This window comes from Stylophora pistillata, chromosome 7 (genome assembly GCF_964205215.1).
Source record: "Stylophora pistillata chromosome 7, jaStyPist1.2, whole genome shotgun sequence".
Lineage (NCBI taxonomy): Eukaryota > Metazoa > Cnidaria > Anthozoa > Scleractinia > Pocilloporidae > Stylophora > Stylophora pistillata.
Window position 1 is genome coordinate 25,455,717 of NC_142525.1, and position 17,501 is coordinate 25,473,217.

At 41.3% G+C, this 17,501-nt stretch overlaps 1 protein-coding gene and 1 long non-coding RNA gene across 2 annotated transcripts; both read left to right on the forward strand.

The window, feature by feature from the left end:
• The first annotated feature begins 3,973 nt into the window (after nt 1-3,973).
• On the forward strand, nt 3,974-15,816 carry LOC148727246 (uncharacterized). The gene is made up of 3 exons (XR_015989198.1): nt 3,974-4,213; nt 11,989-12,035; nt 15,646-15,816. It is a non-coding gene; the product is annotated as an uncharacterized LOC148727246 (long non-coding RNA).
• LOC148727247 (uncharacterized) lies at nt 14,379-16,768 on the forward strand. Its single transcript, XM_088728341.1, has 2 exons — nt 14,379-15,032; nt 15,817-16,768. Exon 2 carries the CDS (start codon nt 15,840-15,842, stop codon nt 16,737-16,739), a length of 900 nt encoding a protein of 299 aa, XP_088584467.1. The 5' UTR covers nt 14,379-15,032; nt 15,817-15,839; the 3' UTR covers nt 16,740-16,768.
• Nucleotides 16,769-17,501: the final 733 nt, after the last annotated feature.

Below are 17,501 nucleotides of genomic sequence, written 5' to 3' on the forward strand. Positions count from 1 at the left end.
AAAGAAAAACAAAGATTTGGTGAAGAACACAGTAAACAAATTTGCAGCTAAATATTTGAGACTGAAAAATCATAAATCGAGTCTGTGTATAACACTTGTGCAAAGCTTACTTGATATTGAAGGAAATTGTTCGGCTTCAACACTAAATAAAATATAAACAAATAACCAATATTGGCCAAAACGGATTTACTTTACGCATTTCAATTATAGAATAATGACTTGTACAAATGAGATCGCTTATATACATATCTCAGGATCTCAAGTAAAAATCAGTCAAATAAATATTCTCACCTCGAAAAAATCTCCCCGGAGTCTCTAGTTCCATCGTAGGAACAATGCAATAACATTTCTGCAAAAGCACTGTCATGTAGTGTTACCGAAACCCATTGTTGTTTTCCTTGCCCTCCATAAATCATACACAGACTCTCGAAGTCGAATAACCTTTGCCGAGCCGGGTAGACTCGGCCTTCCTCTAGACCGCTTCTTCGGCAGCATCAACTTTTCAAATGACGTTTTTCACCGTCATACATGTAAGAATTTAAAAACTATTTACTGATATGGATACTACGATAGTTTGTTGTTTGCACATGATTCAAGATGGAACTTTGAAAGCCCTAATTAGTAAGATGGAAGAAGATATCAAAGCGATTCCGCAACTACGAGGAAAATAGCGTATTTTTCATATATGAAAAATGATCTGGGCGCGCAAGGCATCTCGGTTGGAAATGGGCCTTTAAAAAGGTAAAAGTAATGAAAATAAATGGAAAATCATTTTTCCATAGTATAATTAAATACCCAAAGCTACAAATTCTAAGGAAAACAAAAAACTGAGTTTTGGAGCAAATTTCAGGTTAACCCCCGCCTTAACAGTTTTTCGTAATATAAACTGTTAATGTCAAAAATTGACCGTTTTTAAACTCAAATCAACATTCTCGCAGCGATCGATCAAAGAAGCAGAAGTCGAGGGTTCATTTTGTAAGACGCCGCTGACATATCGATGACTCATCTGGTTTAGGTCGATGTTATCTAGTGCCTTCCGCTTGCTAGGTAGTCTCCCTTGCAGCCCTTTCCGGCGTCGTCATGCAGGCGAAAACTCTCCCACCAACGTGGGGGAGGGAGGGCTGCAAGGAAGACTACTTGCTGGGCTACACTTTGTATTAGTGACGTTTACACAGATAAAACACCTTTCATCTCGACCAATTAGAAGTATTACTACCTTTGTGAAGGTGTAGTCTGATCGTAGTCCTGAGAAGGACTGTTGTCGGTGGTAATGACTGACGTTTCGACAACCTGTGCGGAAGTCATCATCAGAGTCAAGTGAATGATTGCTGTCAGTAGAATGTTCTTACTCCAGTTCGTGTGAAATGATCGGTTGGTTTTGCCGTGATGTTATTGGCTGTAGGACTCAAGTGACGTAAGTCGGTCGTGATCGGTCTTTTTCGATCTGTCCGTAAAGTTAGGTCATTCTTTTTCGGTTGTTTGTGATGTTTATGTCGTCAATGAGTCGTTTGTATGGAGCAGGTAGTTGTTGACATCTGTTTAGGGGAGTCTGTTCTAAGTTAGTAAACCAGCTTTCCAGAGTCAGTCGTTGAAAATAATCACTGCTGTAGGTTAGGCATTGCGCAGAGTCCCAGTCAATGTTGTGGTTGGTAAGTTGATGGTGTTCAGCAATGTGATTGCTGACATCACCTTTCCTCGTCGCCCATCTGTGTTCAGTCAGTCTTATTGTGAGGTTTCTGCCAGTCCCACCGATGTAGGAGGCTTGGCAGTCGGAACAATTGATCTTATAAATCGTTCCCTGTCTGTTCCTCGGTTCGTCTTTGTCTTTAACGTTGGTTAGTAACTGACGTAGTGTGATGATGGGTTTGTGGGCGACGCGGATATTGAGGGGTAGTAAGATGCGCGAGATGTTTTCAGACATGCATTTTATGTACGGTATGGTTGCTGTAGTCGTAGGGGTTGCGGTGTCGTTTGTTTCGGTAGTGGTAGTGGGTCGGTGAGTGTTTCGTCGGATAAAGTCGTTGTTGTAGTTGTTCTTCGTAGAAACACGGTGAAGGTATTTGTTCTCGTCGGATAAGCTGTCTGTCCAGTCGCATACTAGTTGTGCGCGTCGTGTTAGAGTTCTGATAGTTGTGGCTTTGTGTGATGTAGGGTTGTTGAATGACTCGTCTAGTAATAATTATCTCATTGTTTTAGCATAGTTACACTAAGATCAATTTCAAGTATAACAGTAGCTGTCTTGACAAACACCTTTTGGCAAGCATGCTGCCAAGCCAGTCAGACTGCAGGATGTATGATGACTGTGTGTTGCCTAAGCAATGAGATGGCAGGATTTAGGATACTTGTGCTGGTAGACTCATAACAAATTTTGATAACTAATAAAATAAGTAAAAGCCTTGTTAGTAGTTTTCGTTCAAAAGTTGTCTTAGAAATCCCCCCAGCCAACTGTAATTCAGATATGGTCAGGCTGCCACTGTAAAAAGTTTGAAGTTTCACGGCCGTTTTAAGTCTTTCTCCTAACTGGAAAGGCTATGAGCCAACCTGGCTGCATTCAAATGTGTCTCATAAGCTTAATATCTTACCTTAAGTATTGAAAGAGCATTTCTTCGTTGCCTCCCAACTTAAAAGCTTTCCTAAAAAAACTCGAGATTTCTTTGGCAACTGTGCTCTTGTTCCAGGTAGTATTCAGGCTCACTTTGCCGATCAGACCCAACTCTGCCAATTGAGCCCTTCGCCCTCCTCGTGGAATGGCAAATATATCACCCTCTTCATATGGAACGCATACGACATCTTTGGTAACAATTTTCGACTTCCCTTGCATCTTTCTTTTTGAAGAACCTCGCATTCACTTAGGTACTTGTAAATACTGTCGAGAATTTTCCTCCTTCCTTTCACAACCTGGCCTCGAAGGGTAATAAAAGGAAGATGGGAGTTGAACGCTGGCCGGTGATTGTTCAACAGAAAGTAATTTCTCTTCGTCCTAAAAGTAATTACATTCTCTCAATTTTGCAGACAAAAATTACCTCAATCTCCCAATTAAAGAGTTATGTTCCAGGCTAGGAAAATATATCCCCACCATCTAACAGTCACGAAAATATTTCCCGAATGCAAATATAGTCTGACAAGCATCGAGTTCGTCTGTATGCCAAGCAGGTATCAATCCCTTAAAAGACATTTCAACATTTCGGAAGACAACACACCGCCAGTTATCTGCCTTGAGACGTACCTGTTGCTGAGAATTTCTAAGTGCATTGCACGCTGTAGCAGAAATTGTGGCCACCATATCATCGTTGGAAGCCATGTTGAAAGAGATCGAGGCATACAATGCACTGTAGGAAATGAGCGGGAAAACAGGCCACGTGGTTGTTACGTGTCCATACCAAATTAGGTAAATAACCAATTTTGCGCTTAATAACCAATTTTCCATTTTGGTTATTTAGCAAATAACCAATTTTCAGTTTTGGTTATTTACAAATAACCAATTTTCAGTTTTGGTTATTTAGTAAATAACCAATTTTCAGTTTTGGTTATTTGCAAATAACCAATTTTCAGCTTTGGTTAGTTAGCAAATAACTGATTTTCAGTTTTGGTTATTTACAAATAACAAATTTTCAGTTTTGGTTATTTAGCAAATAACCACTTTACAATTTTGGTTATTTAGCAAATAACCACATTCATGTTTTGGTGATTTACTAAATAACCATTGTCTCGTTTTGGTTATTTATAAATAACCAATCTGCACTGTGGTTATTTACATATAATCATACTTGTTTTTGTTATATACAAATAACCACTCTAAATAATAAAAATACATTTGGCGCCCCATACCATACACTTGGTTTGTTTGTATACTACAATGATATGATACAGGGTTAGCCTCGGTTTCACGCTTGACAGTATCTGCAAACATTCGAACAGCGGTTATCAGCATAGAACGCGAAACTGGTGTATTTGGATGGTCAACACGATCTCCTTCCCGAATGATGGATTATTATAACTTTTCAAATGTGACAAAATGAAGTATAATCATTCAACATCGAGATGACCGTGAGGCCAGTGAACCCTGGGTACCAAATCTATTGAGAGATGATTTTCCCGGGTAATTTCGATTTCTTCGGCGCTGTCGTAGGTGCCCTAATCGGTCACTTGTGTTTCGCTTTCCTCGCTTTTTTCGGGCTATTATTTTGATTCATGGCGTCCGCTGTTGTGGAAGGTAAGTAAACATTGTTTTAGTATAAGTTATGAATTATTCAGACGTAAGATGCTTGTGAATATTTATGAGTACGTGTTGCGAATGATACTGATGAGACCCACATGACGCGGGATTTTTCTTGTTGGCGAGGAGCTCATTTTTGGTCAGGACAATTGTAAGTATCTTGTCGTTTTTGCCTTTTCTGCACTTGTGAGTACCTGCCGGGAGGGAAAGCTTTGCAGTTGTCTTTTTCTTTTTCGCTGTTCGTCACCCATCCAATTTTTTGTTTTTTTTGGTGGGTCTGAACTTGGTGGGTCAGCCGTTTGGGGCTTTTTGGGCTTTGCCCTTTTGCTCCCTTTTTTTCTTTTTTTCTCCATGGCTCCGCCTTTGGAGAAGACCATTGACATTCGGTGTACTGGTTTCCCCGCTGGAACGTTACAATCTGAGGTGGTTCGGTACATCAATGCCTATTTTGCAGTGGAATCGCAACATAAAGTAGTTTCCATTCAAGAATGTCCTGGCCGTATAGCCAGGGTCACTTTTACGGAGGGCGTGGCTAAATTGTTTTTTGAAGAACAGGGTTCAGTTGTCCTCAATGGGGTTAAGTGCTCAGTCATAGAGCCTCCCCCCCCTCCCCCCCAGTTCACTAATATTGTGGTTTCTTGGTACCCTTATGAGTGGCCAAATGATGCGGTGGCTACCGCTCTGTCAGGTTATGGGGTAGTTAAAAGCGTTAGGCACCAGGTTTGGCCGGGCTTGCCCGATGTCTCCACTGGTTCTAGAATTGTATCGATGGTGCGAACTAAGGAGATCCCCCGGTTTGTGTCAATCAAGGGGGTTAGATGTAAAGTTTGGTACCGTGGCCAGCCCCTCCGCTGCGATATTTGTAGAGCGATTGGACACAAGTCTGCAGCATGCCCTGATAGAGGCAGGTGTTTAAGGTGTCACAAAGAAGGTCATTTCGCTCGGACTTGCCCCGACGCCTGGAACAAGGCCTCAGCTCCTACTGTCCCAAGTGTGGCAGCTCCTGGTGATGAGGCGGTACAACCTTTGGACTCGGATGTTGTTGTTCCCCCTCCTCCAGCTGGTTCAGTTGATGAAGTTTCTGCCCTCTCTGCTTCGGATGTTAACGTTGCTGACCCCACCCCTCCCGAGCCTGTGGACACTGCGATGGAGTGTGGTGATGTCTCTCCTCCTGCCTTGCAGGGCCCACTTGATTCTCAAGGTTATTTAAATGAGGATGTTGTTGACCCAATTGTAGTTGTGTCTGGTCAAGGGGCTGGTGTTCCCTCTAGTGATATAGACTCCTCGGAGTCTGGTGTTAAATTGTATGACAAGCACTTCAGTCAGTTGGATGAAGTTGCTAGTGTCACCTCGTCGGTTGTTCAGGGTATTTTGAGCAATGGTGATATCCTAAGTAGTACAAATAATGAAATAATTAATGATACAAGTAGTGAAATAATTAATAATACAAGTAGTGATATAATTAACGATAAGGCCAGCGCTGGCAATGGGGAAGTTATCTTAGTTAATGAAATTGCAAATGAACCTAATGCAAATAGTGAAAATAGTACCTTACCTAATGTAGATGAGCCTCAGGACTGGGGTTCCATTGTTGACTCTCAGGATGTGAATATGTCACCGGCCTCTGGCCAACGCAAAAGGCCCTCTACCTCCTCGACCCCTAGGCGCCGTCCAGCTAAGAGGACCCCGGGCACTCCTCAATTGCCTGTGGGCCCTTCGGCTGCTACTAGGGTTAATGCAAGTCGTGCGGCTAAGAAAAAGTCATGATGTTTCTTTCATGCTTTGTGATGGCTCTTTCCATCCTTACGTTAAATTGTAATGGTATCCGGGACCAGTCTAAAAGGATTGGTCTCGTGCAGTGGTTGCGATCTCTCCCTGTGAAGGTTGACGTTGTCTGCCTTCAAGAAACGCACTGTGTTACTCGGGCTGAATGTTCTTTGTGCTTTTCTTTGTCTGGTTTCTCTTCTATGTTAGCTCCGGGTTCTGTCCATTCCTGTGGTTGCGTCGTGCTCTATCGTCCTTGTATCTCTCTTCTTAATTCTTGGTCTGCTGATGGTCGCTATTTGCAATGTGAATTCTCTTTTCATGAAAAGGTCTTTAGGGTGGTTTGTCTCTATGCCCCCAATTGCAACCCTGCACGGGATCAGTTCTTTGATGGCTTGCATTCGAAGATTGACCCTTCAATACCTACGGTCCTGGCTGGCGATTTTAACTCCGTCTTTGACCGGGCTCGAGACCGACGTGGTCCAGTTCCTGCCACTGTATCTAGGGATAATTCCTCCTCGCTTAGTCATCTTTTCGATGCGTGTTGCGTCACTGACATCTGGCGTTACCTCCACCCCTCTTCTCCGGGGTTCACCTGGACCAGGTGGGACGGGAGTTTGGCGTCGCGTATTGACATGTTTGGGATTCCTTTTGCATGGGTCCCATCGGTGTCCTCTGTTTCTGTGTATGTCTGTCCATCCTCGGATCATCGTGGCTTGTGTTTGTCTGTGTCTGTTCCTGACGTCGTCCCACCTGGCCCTGGCTTCTGGAAGCTCAACACCTCAATTTTGGAAGATCACGATTATTGTCAACTTGTCCGAGAGGACTGGTCCGCCTGGCGTCTTGCTGTCCCTCGCTTCCCCTCTCTCGCTAAATGGTGGGATAGGGGGAAAAGCCGGATTAAGGGGCTCACCATACGTTTTTGTGCCAGTAGGGCTCGTAAGACATCTGCATGTAGAGACGCCTTGGTGCGCCTTGTTCAACATCTCCAGGAGAAAGTCGATTCGGGGGTTACTTCTTGTGTGGATCCACTGCGGTCGGCTCTCTCTGAGCTTGCTCGCCTAGATTCTGATGTGGCGAAGGGGGCCCAGGTCCGGGCGCGAGTCAAATGGGTTGAGGAAGGTGACTTCCTCGCGTTATTTTTTTCGTTTAGAGAAAAAACGTTCTGCCGACCGTCGCATCTCTGCGCTGAGAGAGCCTGATGGCGTCAATTGTTTCTTCTTCTGCTGCTCTCTGTGCGTCTCTTGGTTCCTTCTATTCTGATCTATATACTGCTTCGCCTACAGACTCTCATGTCCAATCTTCCCTTCTCTGTAATCTGTCCTCGTTTCTTCCTCAGGATCAGTCCAATAGTTGCGAGGGCCTACTCACGCCATCTGAGGTCCTTGACGCTCTCAAGGGTATGGCACGCAACAAGACCCCAGGTCTGGATGGGCTCCCTATGGAGTTCTATCTCCGTTTCTGGGATGTGGTTGGTGCTGATCTTGTGGCTGTCCTTAATGAGTGTTTTTCTTCTGGCTCTCTTTCTCTCTCTCAGCGTAGAGGTGTCATTACTCTGTCATTTAAGAAGGGGGATCGTCTCGATCCTAAGAACTGGCGGCCCATATCTCTTTTAAATGTGGACTATAAGCTGGCGTCGCGGGCCATGGCCGGGCGTCTTCTCCGCGTGATACACCTTGTCGTCAATCGCGATCAGACGTGCGGGGTCCCTGGCCGCTTCATTGGCGAGAATGTCGCGTTACTGAGAGATGTTGTGAGCTATGCCGAGTCCTCTGGCACCCCTGTTGCGATCCTATCTCTTGACCAAGAAAAGGCCTTCGACCGGGTGGATTGGGGTTTTATGCGGTCCACTCTGGTCGCCATGGGTTTTGGTCCGTCCTTTGTAGCGTGGATTGACCTATTCTATACTCGTGTGCAAAGTGCTGTAAATGTTAATGGTTACTTGACTCCCTTCTTTAGTCTTTCTCGTGGTGTCCGGCAGGGGTGTCCATTATCTTCACTCTTGTATGTTCTTGTTTCGGAGGTCCTTGCGTGTAGCATTCGTGCAGACCCCCGTATTAAGGGTCTGTCTCTCCCAGGTTGTCCTCCGCTGTCTTCCATCTCTCAGTACGCGGATGACACATCTCTCATACTTACCTCGGATGAAGGCATCTCGGCTGCTCTTGACATATATAGGTGTTATGAATTAGCGTCTGGATCGAGGATTAACCTTTCCAAATCTAAGGGTCTCTGGTTGGGTGGATGGCGGGGTCGCACGGACCCCCCAGTTCCTTTTGACTGGTCTCCTGTCAAGCTCAAGGTGCTGGGGGTTTTCATTGGCCCCGGTAACCTTGAGGAAGACAACTGGCGCCCTCGCATCAATGCGGTGGACCATGTACTCAAGTCTTGGCGTGCTCGTGTTCTGTCTTTTCGTGGCAAGGCCCTCGTTATTAACGCTCTTGCCCTCTCCCGGGTTTGGTATGTGGCCTCTCTTATCCACATGCCGGCCTAGGTGGAGGTGGCGCTCTCTCGTCTGGTTTTTTCTTTCTTCTGGTCTGGCAAGCGGGAGCTCGTCTCTCGTTCTGCCGTTGTTCAATCCCCCCTTTTTGGGGGTTTCTCTGTGGTGGACGTTCAGTCTAAGGTGAGGGCCCTCCTGGGCCAATGGGTGAGGAGATTTGTCTCTTCTCCTTCCAGTTGGGTCACTCTCATGTCTTTTTGGTTTAATTCCTTGTTTGGTGTCTCTCCTTTTGTTGTGTTTTCTCGTCCTTTTAGTTTCGACCCTAGGGTCTTGCCACTCTTCTATCAAGCTCTAGTACTGGCGTGGCGTAAGCTCGATGGGGCTTTTGCTACGTCCAAGAACTCTCTGGTTTATGGTTCTTCGTGTCCTCTTGTCTGTTCTCCTGTCTTAACCATGTCTGCCAAGTCTTGTTACCTGTACATTCTCTCTGAGAACATGGTCCAGCCTCATTGTGTTTTTAAGTTTATGTTCATCTACCCCAATCTCGACTGGCCTGCTACGTGGCGGGCCTTATCTTTCTTTCAACTTGATCGTCGTGTTATCGATCTGAATTGGAAGATAGCGCACGGCGTCCTGTACACCGCCCGGCGTCTTTCCTCGTTTGGTTTGTCTATTCCCCTCTCTTGTTTTTGTGGGCCCCGGGTCGAGTCGCTCGAGCATCTGTTCTTTTATTGTCCACTTGCTCAGAGTGTTCTCGCCTGGGTGCAGTCTTTGCTATTTTGTTTCTCTCCTATGTGTCCTGTCATCACTCTTCGTCATGTCCTTTTTGGCTTTAACTCTACTGACCTTGTTTCTGTTCCGCGTGTTTTTGTCTATCTTCTCAATGTCTCTAAGTTTTGTATCTGGCTGTGTAGAAATGATTTCCGGTTTCGTGATATTCGTCCTAGCGCCGTGGCGGTGATTGCATCCATCAAGGCCCGCCTGAAGTCCTACCTACCAGTCTCCTTCAGGCGGTGCAAGTCTAACAGGCGTCGTCGCGTGTTTTATCGGCAGTGGTGTGCCCGTGGTGTCATTGCATCCGTGCATGGTGACTCCCTCCGGTTTGCTTTCTAGCTGTTTTAGTTTTTGTTGTGCCTCCCCTTGGCTGGCTAGGGGCTATGATTATTGTTTTGGTTTTTTCTGGTGCCTCCCCTTGTCTGGCTAGGGGCTATGATTATCGTTTTGGTTTTTTCCAGTGCCACCCCTTGGCTGGCTAGGGGCTATTATTATCGTTTTGGTCTGCTATTATTATTGTGAGTGCGTTCTTCCTTGGAGTGAGTGTGTAATTTTTAGGTGAGGTGGGGTTCGATTCCCCAGCGAGTTTGGCGTCTGGTGACCCTCGTTATGGTGGACCCCATCCCTAAGGCATTGCACGCCTGCCATGGGTTGGGTTTAGACATGTAGGTCGGCGGGCACTGCACCTCCCTTCATCGGGGGCCCGGCCGTCCACCTTAAACATAAAAAAAAAACGTATATTTTTCAAGCATTCCAATTTTCCAATTAACATTCAGCTTAAAGGTTCTCAACGAAATGAAAGTTTAGAGTGCCCTGGTAATGCTACAGAAATACTTGAAATTCTCAAGTGCTTAACTTGCAGTCGACGGTTTCATCTGCCGGTTTGTTCTCGACTGGGGTCGCCAAAATAGTCGCCGCAAAAATGACACTGAGGTTGTCAACGTTATGGCATTTGTATTCTTTGAACATATTTTCGAATTTTTGTTCGATCAGTAGTCCATATGTTTTCTATATATATATAGAATACCATCTCCTTTTAAGCGCGGCCGATACTTCGGCGTCATTCGTACGCTAATAGCTGCACACGTGGGAAAGCTGTCAATTTGAGTTCGCACTGTTTCACCTACAACTGATAGCAAGGGGTTTAAAGTTAATTAAATAAAAGGCCATGAGCTAATATATTGTTTTCATCAATGCAATTTCCATCTTTCTCTACCCTGATGCATGAGTGATAGGGCTATGTTTGCCAATATTTTCAATAAAGGCTGAAAGTTTCAAAAGAAACTGTGGTGCTGCGTTGGTGGGGGTAACAAGGTAATTTGGTTATATCAACTAAGTTGAAATTGTAAATTGGCCACTGTGATGAAGAAAAAAGCTGATGTTTCTAGCGTTGGCCCTTTGTCAGAGCGAATGACGAAGGGCCAACGCTCGAAACATCAGCTTTTTTACTCATTACAGTGGCCAATTTACAATTTCAACATAGTTGATACAACCAAATGTTTTCAATACTCTGGACATCATTTTAACTTGGAAAATGGCAAAGCCATTAAATTTTGTACTTACGTGTAAAAGGAGCTACGTGATTGGTGGGAACATGGCAACGAGAAAAACACCAATAAATTTTTCTCGTTGCCATTTTCCCACCAATCACGTAGCTCCTTTTTCTACCTTTAAAAGCACACACAACCCACAATTCCTCTATTCGCTCCAACAAAGGGCTAGCGCTCGAAACGTCACCTTTTATAATCGTAACGGTGGCCAATTTACCATTCCAGCTTTGTTGATATATTCAAATTACTAAAGAATGGACACTTGGCCGAGGTGTATCTTTTTAACACTGTTTAAATAGATACACAGATTTTATTAAAAAAGTTGGACCTGAACATTTGACTTTGTTCGTTTGTTTTGTCTTGTCTATAAAATTGGGCGATGGATATAAAATCGAATAGGGTATATTTAGTAAATAAACCCCTTCGGGTTGTTGGTTTGTCGGCTGATAATGTCCGCAGTTGAGAGATTGTCCGAAAAATGAATATTTGGCAGAGAAGCGAAGCTTCGAGGGCAAATATGAAATTTTGAGGGCAATCCCCCAGCCAAGAACATTATCAGCCAACATACCAGCACGCCAAAGTGGAGTTTAATTATTTTATAACCCTCCCATTAATTTTCACATCGCAATTAAACTGCGCGTAAACACAGTAAAAAAGCCAGTGGTGATCTGATGGCAAATGTACGTGATTGACGCAAGCAAAAAAAAAAACCAGTTTGGTTTCCTTCCATGTAAATAAGAGAACGGAAAAGTTGAAACTCTTGTGTTGACTATGTTTCTTTTTCACGGAAAAAATTGGAGGATAAATATCAACACGGACAGGGGTTATTGCATGATAACTGTCTTGTGATTTTGCACCACGTGACGTAAAGTACATTTTTCACTTCTGACAATTATCTTAGCTAGCAGACCCCTCTGGAAACAAAGCTTCACTCCAACCAGGTCAAAAGGTTACATCTGTCAGTTGTGACTAGTAGTTCTCGATCTATTTTGCTTCTTTCTGTTTTTCAAGGTTTGTTAGCTGTTGCCATAATTATTATTGACAGCAACAGGAAATTGCAATCATTAGTTGGGTTTTTAACTTCAGATTTTGCATTTAGGCCCAATCTGGTTTAAGCTCCCTGTACTGTATAGAGTGCTTTTACAGGCAGTATTTAAAGTAATTAATATACCAATATGAAGATGCCAAGGAACTTTTTTTGAAAACGATTAGGAACATCACATGTACATAATTTTCTTTAATTTCAGATTTAAATTCTGAAGAGGTTTTCAGGCCAACTAAAAGACCATTCAAGGTATGAATATCTAGCTTACATTTAAAGGTTATTTAGGTTATTCAGATTAAATGCTTAAATGGTTATTTAGATTAAATGCTTTCATTTCTGTTTGTTTCATAGATTATTAAAAATAATTTACATTTCAATGAAGTATGTTGATTTTGAGTGAGAACTGTTTAACTCCCCTCCCCCACTTCATAATGTATTTAAGGGGTCTTTATAGATTTTGAATACTGTGGAAATGTAAATGATAGTAATATTAAATTTGGATATTTTAAGATAATCATATCGAATCAACTTTTCAGCAGAACCCCGCCCTTGATACAAGACAGTTTTAATAAATGTTCAACTATTTTGTTTTTCTAGGTGAAAACTACAACATTTATGTACATTTGCCTGCCTAATACAGACACCTGTTAAATGAACAACAGACACTTTTCCTTGACCTCTGTAACATTTTCTCAGACAAAGTTACCCTCACCTAATTAGCAAACCTTTTATAGTAAGCTAATTTTTCTTTCTTAATAAGAGGCCATAATTGTCAACTATAATTTAAATAAATGTAGTTAAAGTTGCCCGATTGAAAATTTGTATTTGCTGAATGTAACTATTTATTTATCACCTGTGGTCACACTCACACACTCACACTCTTTGTTCCTGTGAGTGGAGTATTTAAAGGCTACACCTGTGATCACAAATGAATACTAAATTTATTATAAATTATCTATAGTTTATTTGCTATAACTGCAAAATTATAGCCTTCCTGTAGGGTGACTAAAATGGTCACAACTAGGGTAAGGGCAATCTGATTATATGTTAAATTCCTGTTAGAAAGACAAATCTTTCTGTATCTAAATGCAATTTTATTGAAATATTCTGTAGACTATTGTAAATGACAATGTTGTGTCATATATGAGCCAAATATATGTCATTAATAGTATATAATTTTCACTTTAGGTTTTTATTTTAAGAAACATGCTTTTTAATTGTATCATTTATCTTTTCATTACACTGTATGTTAATTCCTAAAAAGAGCAATTGCACAGCTGTTTTTTACCATGCAATTTTGTGTTTGTATGTATTTTGTGTTAGCAGTAATTAAATTTAAATAAGAATAAGAAAAAGTAAAAATTATCTTTTCATTCAGTTAAAACTCACCATAATAATAATAGTAATCAAGGCTGTGCTCTAAGGAAAATTGAATGGAACCCAGTGTTCTGAAACTATGTAATCCAGGGTGCCCAGCATATGCTTTGTATGTGTGACCAGGCTCAAAATTGTGCATGACATTGCAATATTTTTGTTATAATTTTAGAATTACATCTTCAGAAACTATTTCCTATGATAACCAAATTATCATACACACAGGATTTGCATCATAAATTTCCTTTAGAATGATCACACCTAACTTCCAAAATTTTAGAGAATTTCCTGCTATTGTTCGATTTCTTATAAAATAAGTACAGTTAGTTAGTTGAACTCAGTAGTTCAGAGTGTCAAGATCAGCACTTACAAGCTCAGAACCTTTTGGTCACAGAAAAAGTAACTCCAGTGCATGTAACCTCAAGTTAGTGACCTATTTTACTGAGGATTTGGTATGTCACATTTGACCTATTGTATGTCTTACAGTTTGAGTTCAAGAATACTATGGTTCATGTGTACTTATCTCAATCCACTTGTTTAGTCTTTGCTTGAATCCTTATATTAGTTGATTCATGTTCAAAATGTGTCAAGATTGCATTCAGCTTTCAAAAAATTGCATTTATCTGTATACTTGACTTAAAGTTCATTGGTGAAATCAGATATTTCACTACAGTCTTCATTGTTTAGTCCATCAGTAATGACAGATGTTGTTCTGTCACTGAATGAGATTTTGCCAGTCTTCCTAGTTTCAAGTCGAAGGACAATATGAAATTGTGATTGAAATTAGTCTTATCTAATGTTATGTTGTTTTGAGCTTTTGTTTTATCAGTACTGACTTGTTTTCAGTCACTTCATATATAATTCTAAGAATAGCCCACCATTCAATAGTTCTATGTTTGGTTAAGAGGATTAAGTCTTTTAAGTGTCACACAATGATTACTGTTCTGTCATGCAATGCTTCTAAAATTGTCTTGTTAGTGCCTTGCTATTGTATGACAATCGATTGTATTTTTTACTAATTGTTTTATTTCATTATTTTAAATTATTTATTCATTATTTGTCATTTATTATTTCTTTTAGCTTGCAATCATCCTTTCTTTTTATCAGTATTATTTCTTTTGTACTCTCCCGTATAAATAGATTTTATTGTGGCTATAAGTCTGTCTCGTTGTTCAAATAAAAAACATCAGAACCTGCCTCGGTCACATATGGAAAAACTAAAATTTCCGAGTTGCCCAAGAGCAAAAGTAAGGCGCCAGGGGCCACAGGGTGCTGCAAGAGCACAGCCTTGGTAATAATGATAATTCGTTCAAAGTTTTTTTAAAAAAACTTTTTTTTAATGTTTTCTGAGAAACCATTTTTTCTAGAACTTTCACAAGCCTTCATTATTGAATATGGCTACAGTGTCTGTTATTAGGCCAAAAATATTGCAATTGAATCCCTCAAATGTAATTTTCTCTGCCAAATATTATTAAAGCAGATCAATTATTAATTGATCTGTTTTAAACTTACCTTTAACTACCTTTAACTGTGCTTAATTATAACATTCTATCAACATTTACTGATCACATTTGCACTCTGGCCTAAGAGCGGCAAGATAGCAGGATTCAATGCCACATGAACAGAAAATTAGTTTTATAGTACACCTGTACTTAATTTAAAGCAGCAATGTGAAAATTAATAGAAATTTTTGTTATTTTATTATTATATTACAGAATTGTAGCATGTCTGGTGGCATGAATTACAATGCATCCAAAAGTTGCAAGATTGAAGGATGAGGGGCAGCATTCCAAATCAAACCATTTGACTGGGAAAAACTGGCACAAAAAAATAAAACACGTCACCCAACAAAGGAAGCTGTTGGAGTATCGGGTAATAAATAAATACTGCATTTAATAAATGATAACAATCATTATGATAACAGTCAGAGTTCAAATAAGTCCACTTATAGTTGCTATATTATAATTTTTCCACGCTCAAACAAGCAACAGTTGCATGCATTTTCATTTTGGCCTCTGCTCAAAGTTACCATTGGCCCATTTTTTGTCCTCATTAAATGAATTTCAGAATTAATGAAAGGTTTTATATTTAAATCCCTATATACATATTTACTTGACAAATGTTGCTGCACTGAGTACTTGTTTGTTGATGCTTTTAGATTTGGCTTACTAGCATTCATATATTTTGAGCCCTGATATTAGCAATGATGACAACAATGATGAACATTTAATAATAATAATAATTATGATAATAATAATAATTATAATAATAATAATAACAACAGCAACAACAAGAACAAAAATATTAAAAAATACCATAATGGTGATGATGAAAATGAAAATGATAGAGCATTAAAAAGCACCTCAAGTGTAAATTCCTGGCTTGTAACTCTCTATTCTACTTCCTAGGACCTTATTTCATTTGCTGCAATGTGATATATATTCAGAAATGCTAATGAGAATATTTCATGTCGTTTGTTTTTCAGGCAAATGTTTTATATCAACATCATGGTTGGGAAGTTGTTGTTTTGTACTTCAATAAACATGGTACTGGTACATCTGTACATACTTATGGCACACCTGGTGCTGGGCTAAAATTTGTGGGGTCGGATAAAAGCAATACATCAAAATACTGTAAACGTTATTTTTCTGTGTAGACGTTCATGGCAGTGATAATACCATGGATGATGACCCTGACGATCCATCAGTTACTGTCAGTTTTGGAAATGATACAATGTCCGTAATTTGGACTGGTATCGCACCAGAAGGTGGGAATGGTACCACAGAGAATCCAGCAGATCAGACTGGGGCACTAGATGGGTGTCAGGCAGGTAGTGTGGGGCATGGGCAGTTGGCCAGTGTGGGTGTTGGTGCTGGGTGTGGACAAATGGCTGGTGTGGGAGGTGCAGCAATTGGCAATGGGAGTCAGGCATATAGCGCAGGGCATGGGTATGGGCAAATGGCTAGAGTGGAAGGTGCAGCAATTGGTAAGGAGAGTCAGGCAGGTGGTGCGGTTCATGGGCAGATGACTGGTGTGAATGTCGGTACTGGGTGTGGGCAAGTGGCTGGAGTGGGGGCTGCAGCAATTGGCAATGGGAGTCAGGCAGGTGGTGCGCGTCGTGGTCAGGTGGCTGGTGTGGGTGGTGCCTCAGGTGGCAATGCATGTCAGTCAAGTGGAGCTGGGTGTAACCAAGTGACTCATGTGAACACAGCGAAAAATAGCAGTGGGAGTCTGGTAGGTGACGCTGAAGATGGGCAAGTAGCAGCAAAGGAGGGTAATGGAGTGGGTTATGTTGTTGATGGCGAGATGGTCTCTGTTGGTATTGTAGACGAAAATCGTGTGACGCTTCATGGCCATAAAATTGAAAGAGGGTTTGCTTGTGTTTTAATTACTTACATAAAAAAGCCAACTGTGCCAGCACCAGTCATTTTGGGCGATCCTGAAGAGAACAGTCATCTACAGAAAGGGATGTTCTTTGTCTTACCTATTTCCAACTTGTTTAGGTGCGAAAAGTATATCGCGGGAGACAAAGTAGTGTTACGTGCATACCACAGATCAAAAAATGTTAGCGACAAATGAGTAAAGCTTGATTAAAAAGAGTGTCTTGAGTAATGAGGTAGTGATTGCTTGTGTACATCTCCGGGAATAAGGATTCCAACTCGCACACAAACCAAAAAGCCCTTTTTATAGCGTTTTTGGTCATTCATCCAGCCTCGATACACAGCATCTGGTTTGTATCCGATGGAAAACAATTAACGCAGTAGCTAATTTGCAGAAAAGCCCGTTTATTAACAGTCTCTTTTCCGCCGTAGATATTTTGCCAGCATTTGAGCTAGATATACTGCCTTTGAACTGCACAAGAGAAAATACGTGACGCAGTTATTAGCGCATAGGTTGTAAATAATTGCTATCATTTGACGGGGATTTGTTAGGTTCGGGATGCATAATCGAAAATACAACTTATAAACAACGCCCATTTTCAGCAAGATTTGCACTAATATTTGTCAACGGAACTAATCCGTTCCGAGAAGGGAATGGTTTTCCGAGTGCGACGCTCGGAGAAAACGTCTCCATGAGGAAGAAATGGTGTCCAAGGACAAATATTTAACAATTATTCCACGAGCGCGCGTTGGATATGAGATGATAGATAGCCAACGAGGCACGAGTGGAATAATTGTTTTATTAAAAAAAACGCCCCCAAGACAGACAAATCTTCTCGACTTTATTTTGTAAGTAGAAACCCGATGTTACAATGTACAGATATTAGATTATGGTAGATTGGCTCATAGACCGTAGTAGCTAAGTCAATAAAAATTCTTCAATTCCATTATGGAATGATCC

What these genes read in the sequence shown, in the direction of transcription:
- LOC148727247 (XM_088728341.1), top strand. Translation starts at nt 15,840, where the DNA reads ATGGATGATGACCCTGACGATCCATCAGTTACTGTCAGTTTTGGAAAT.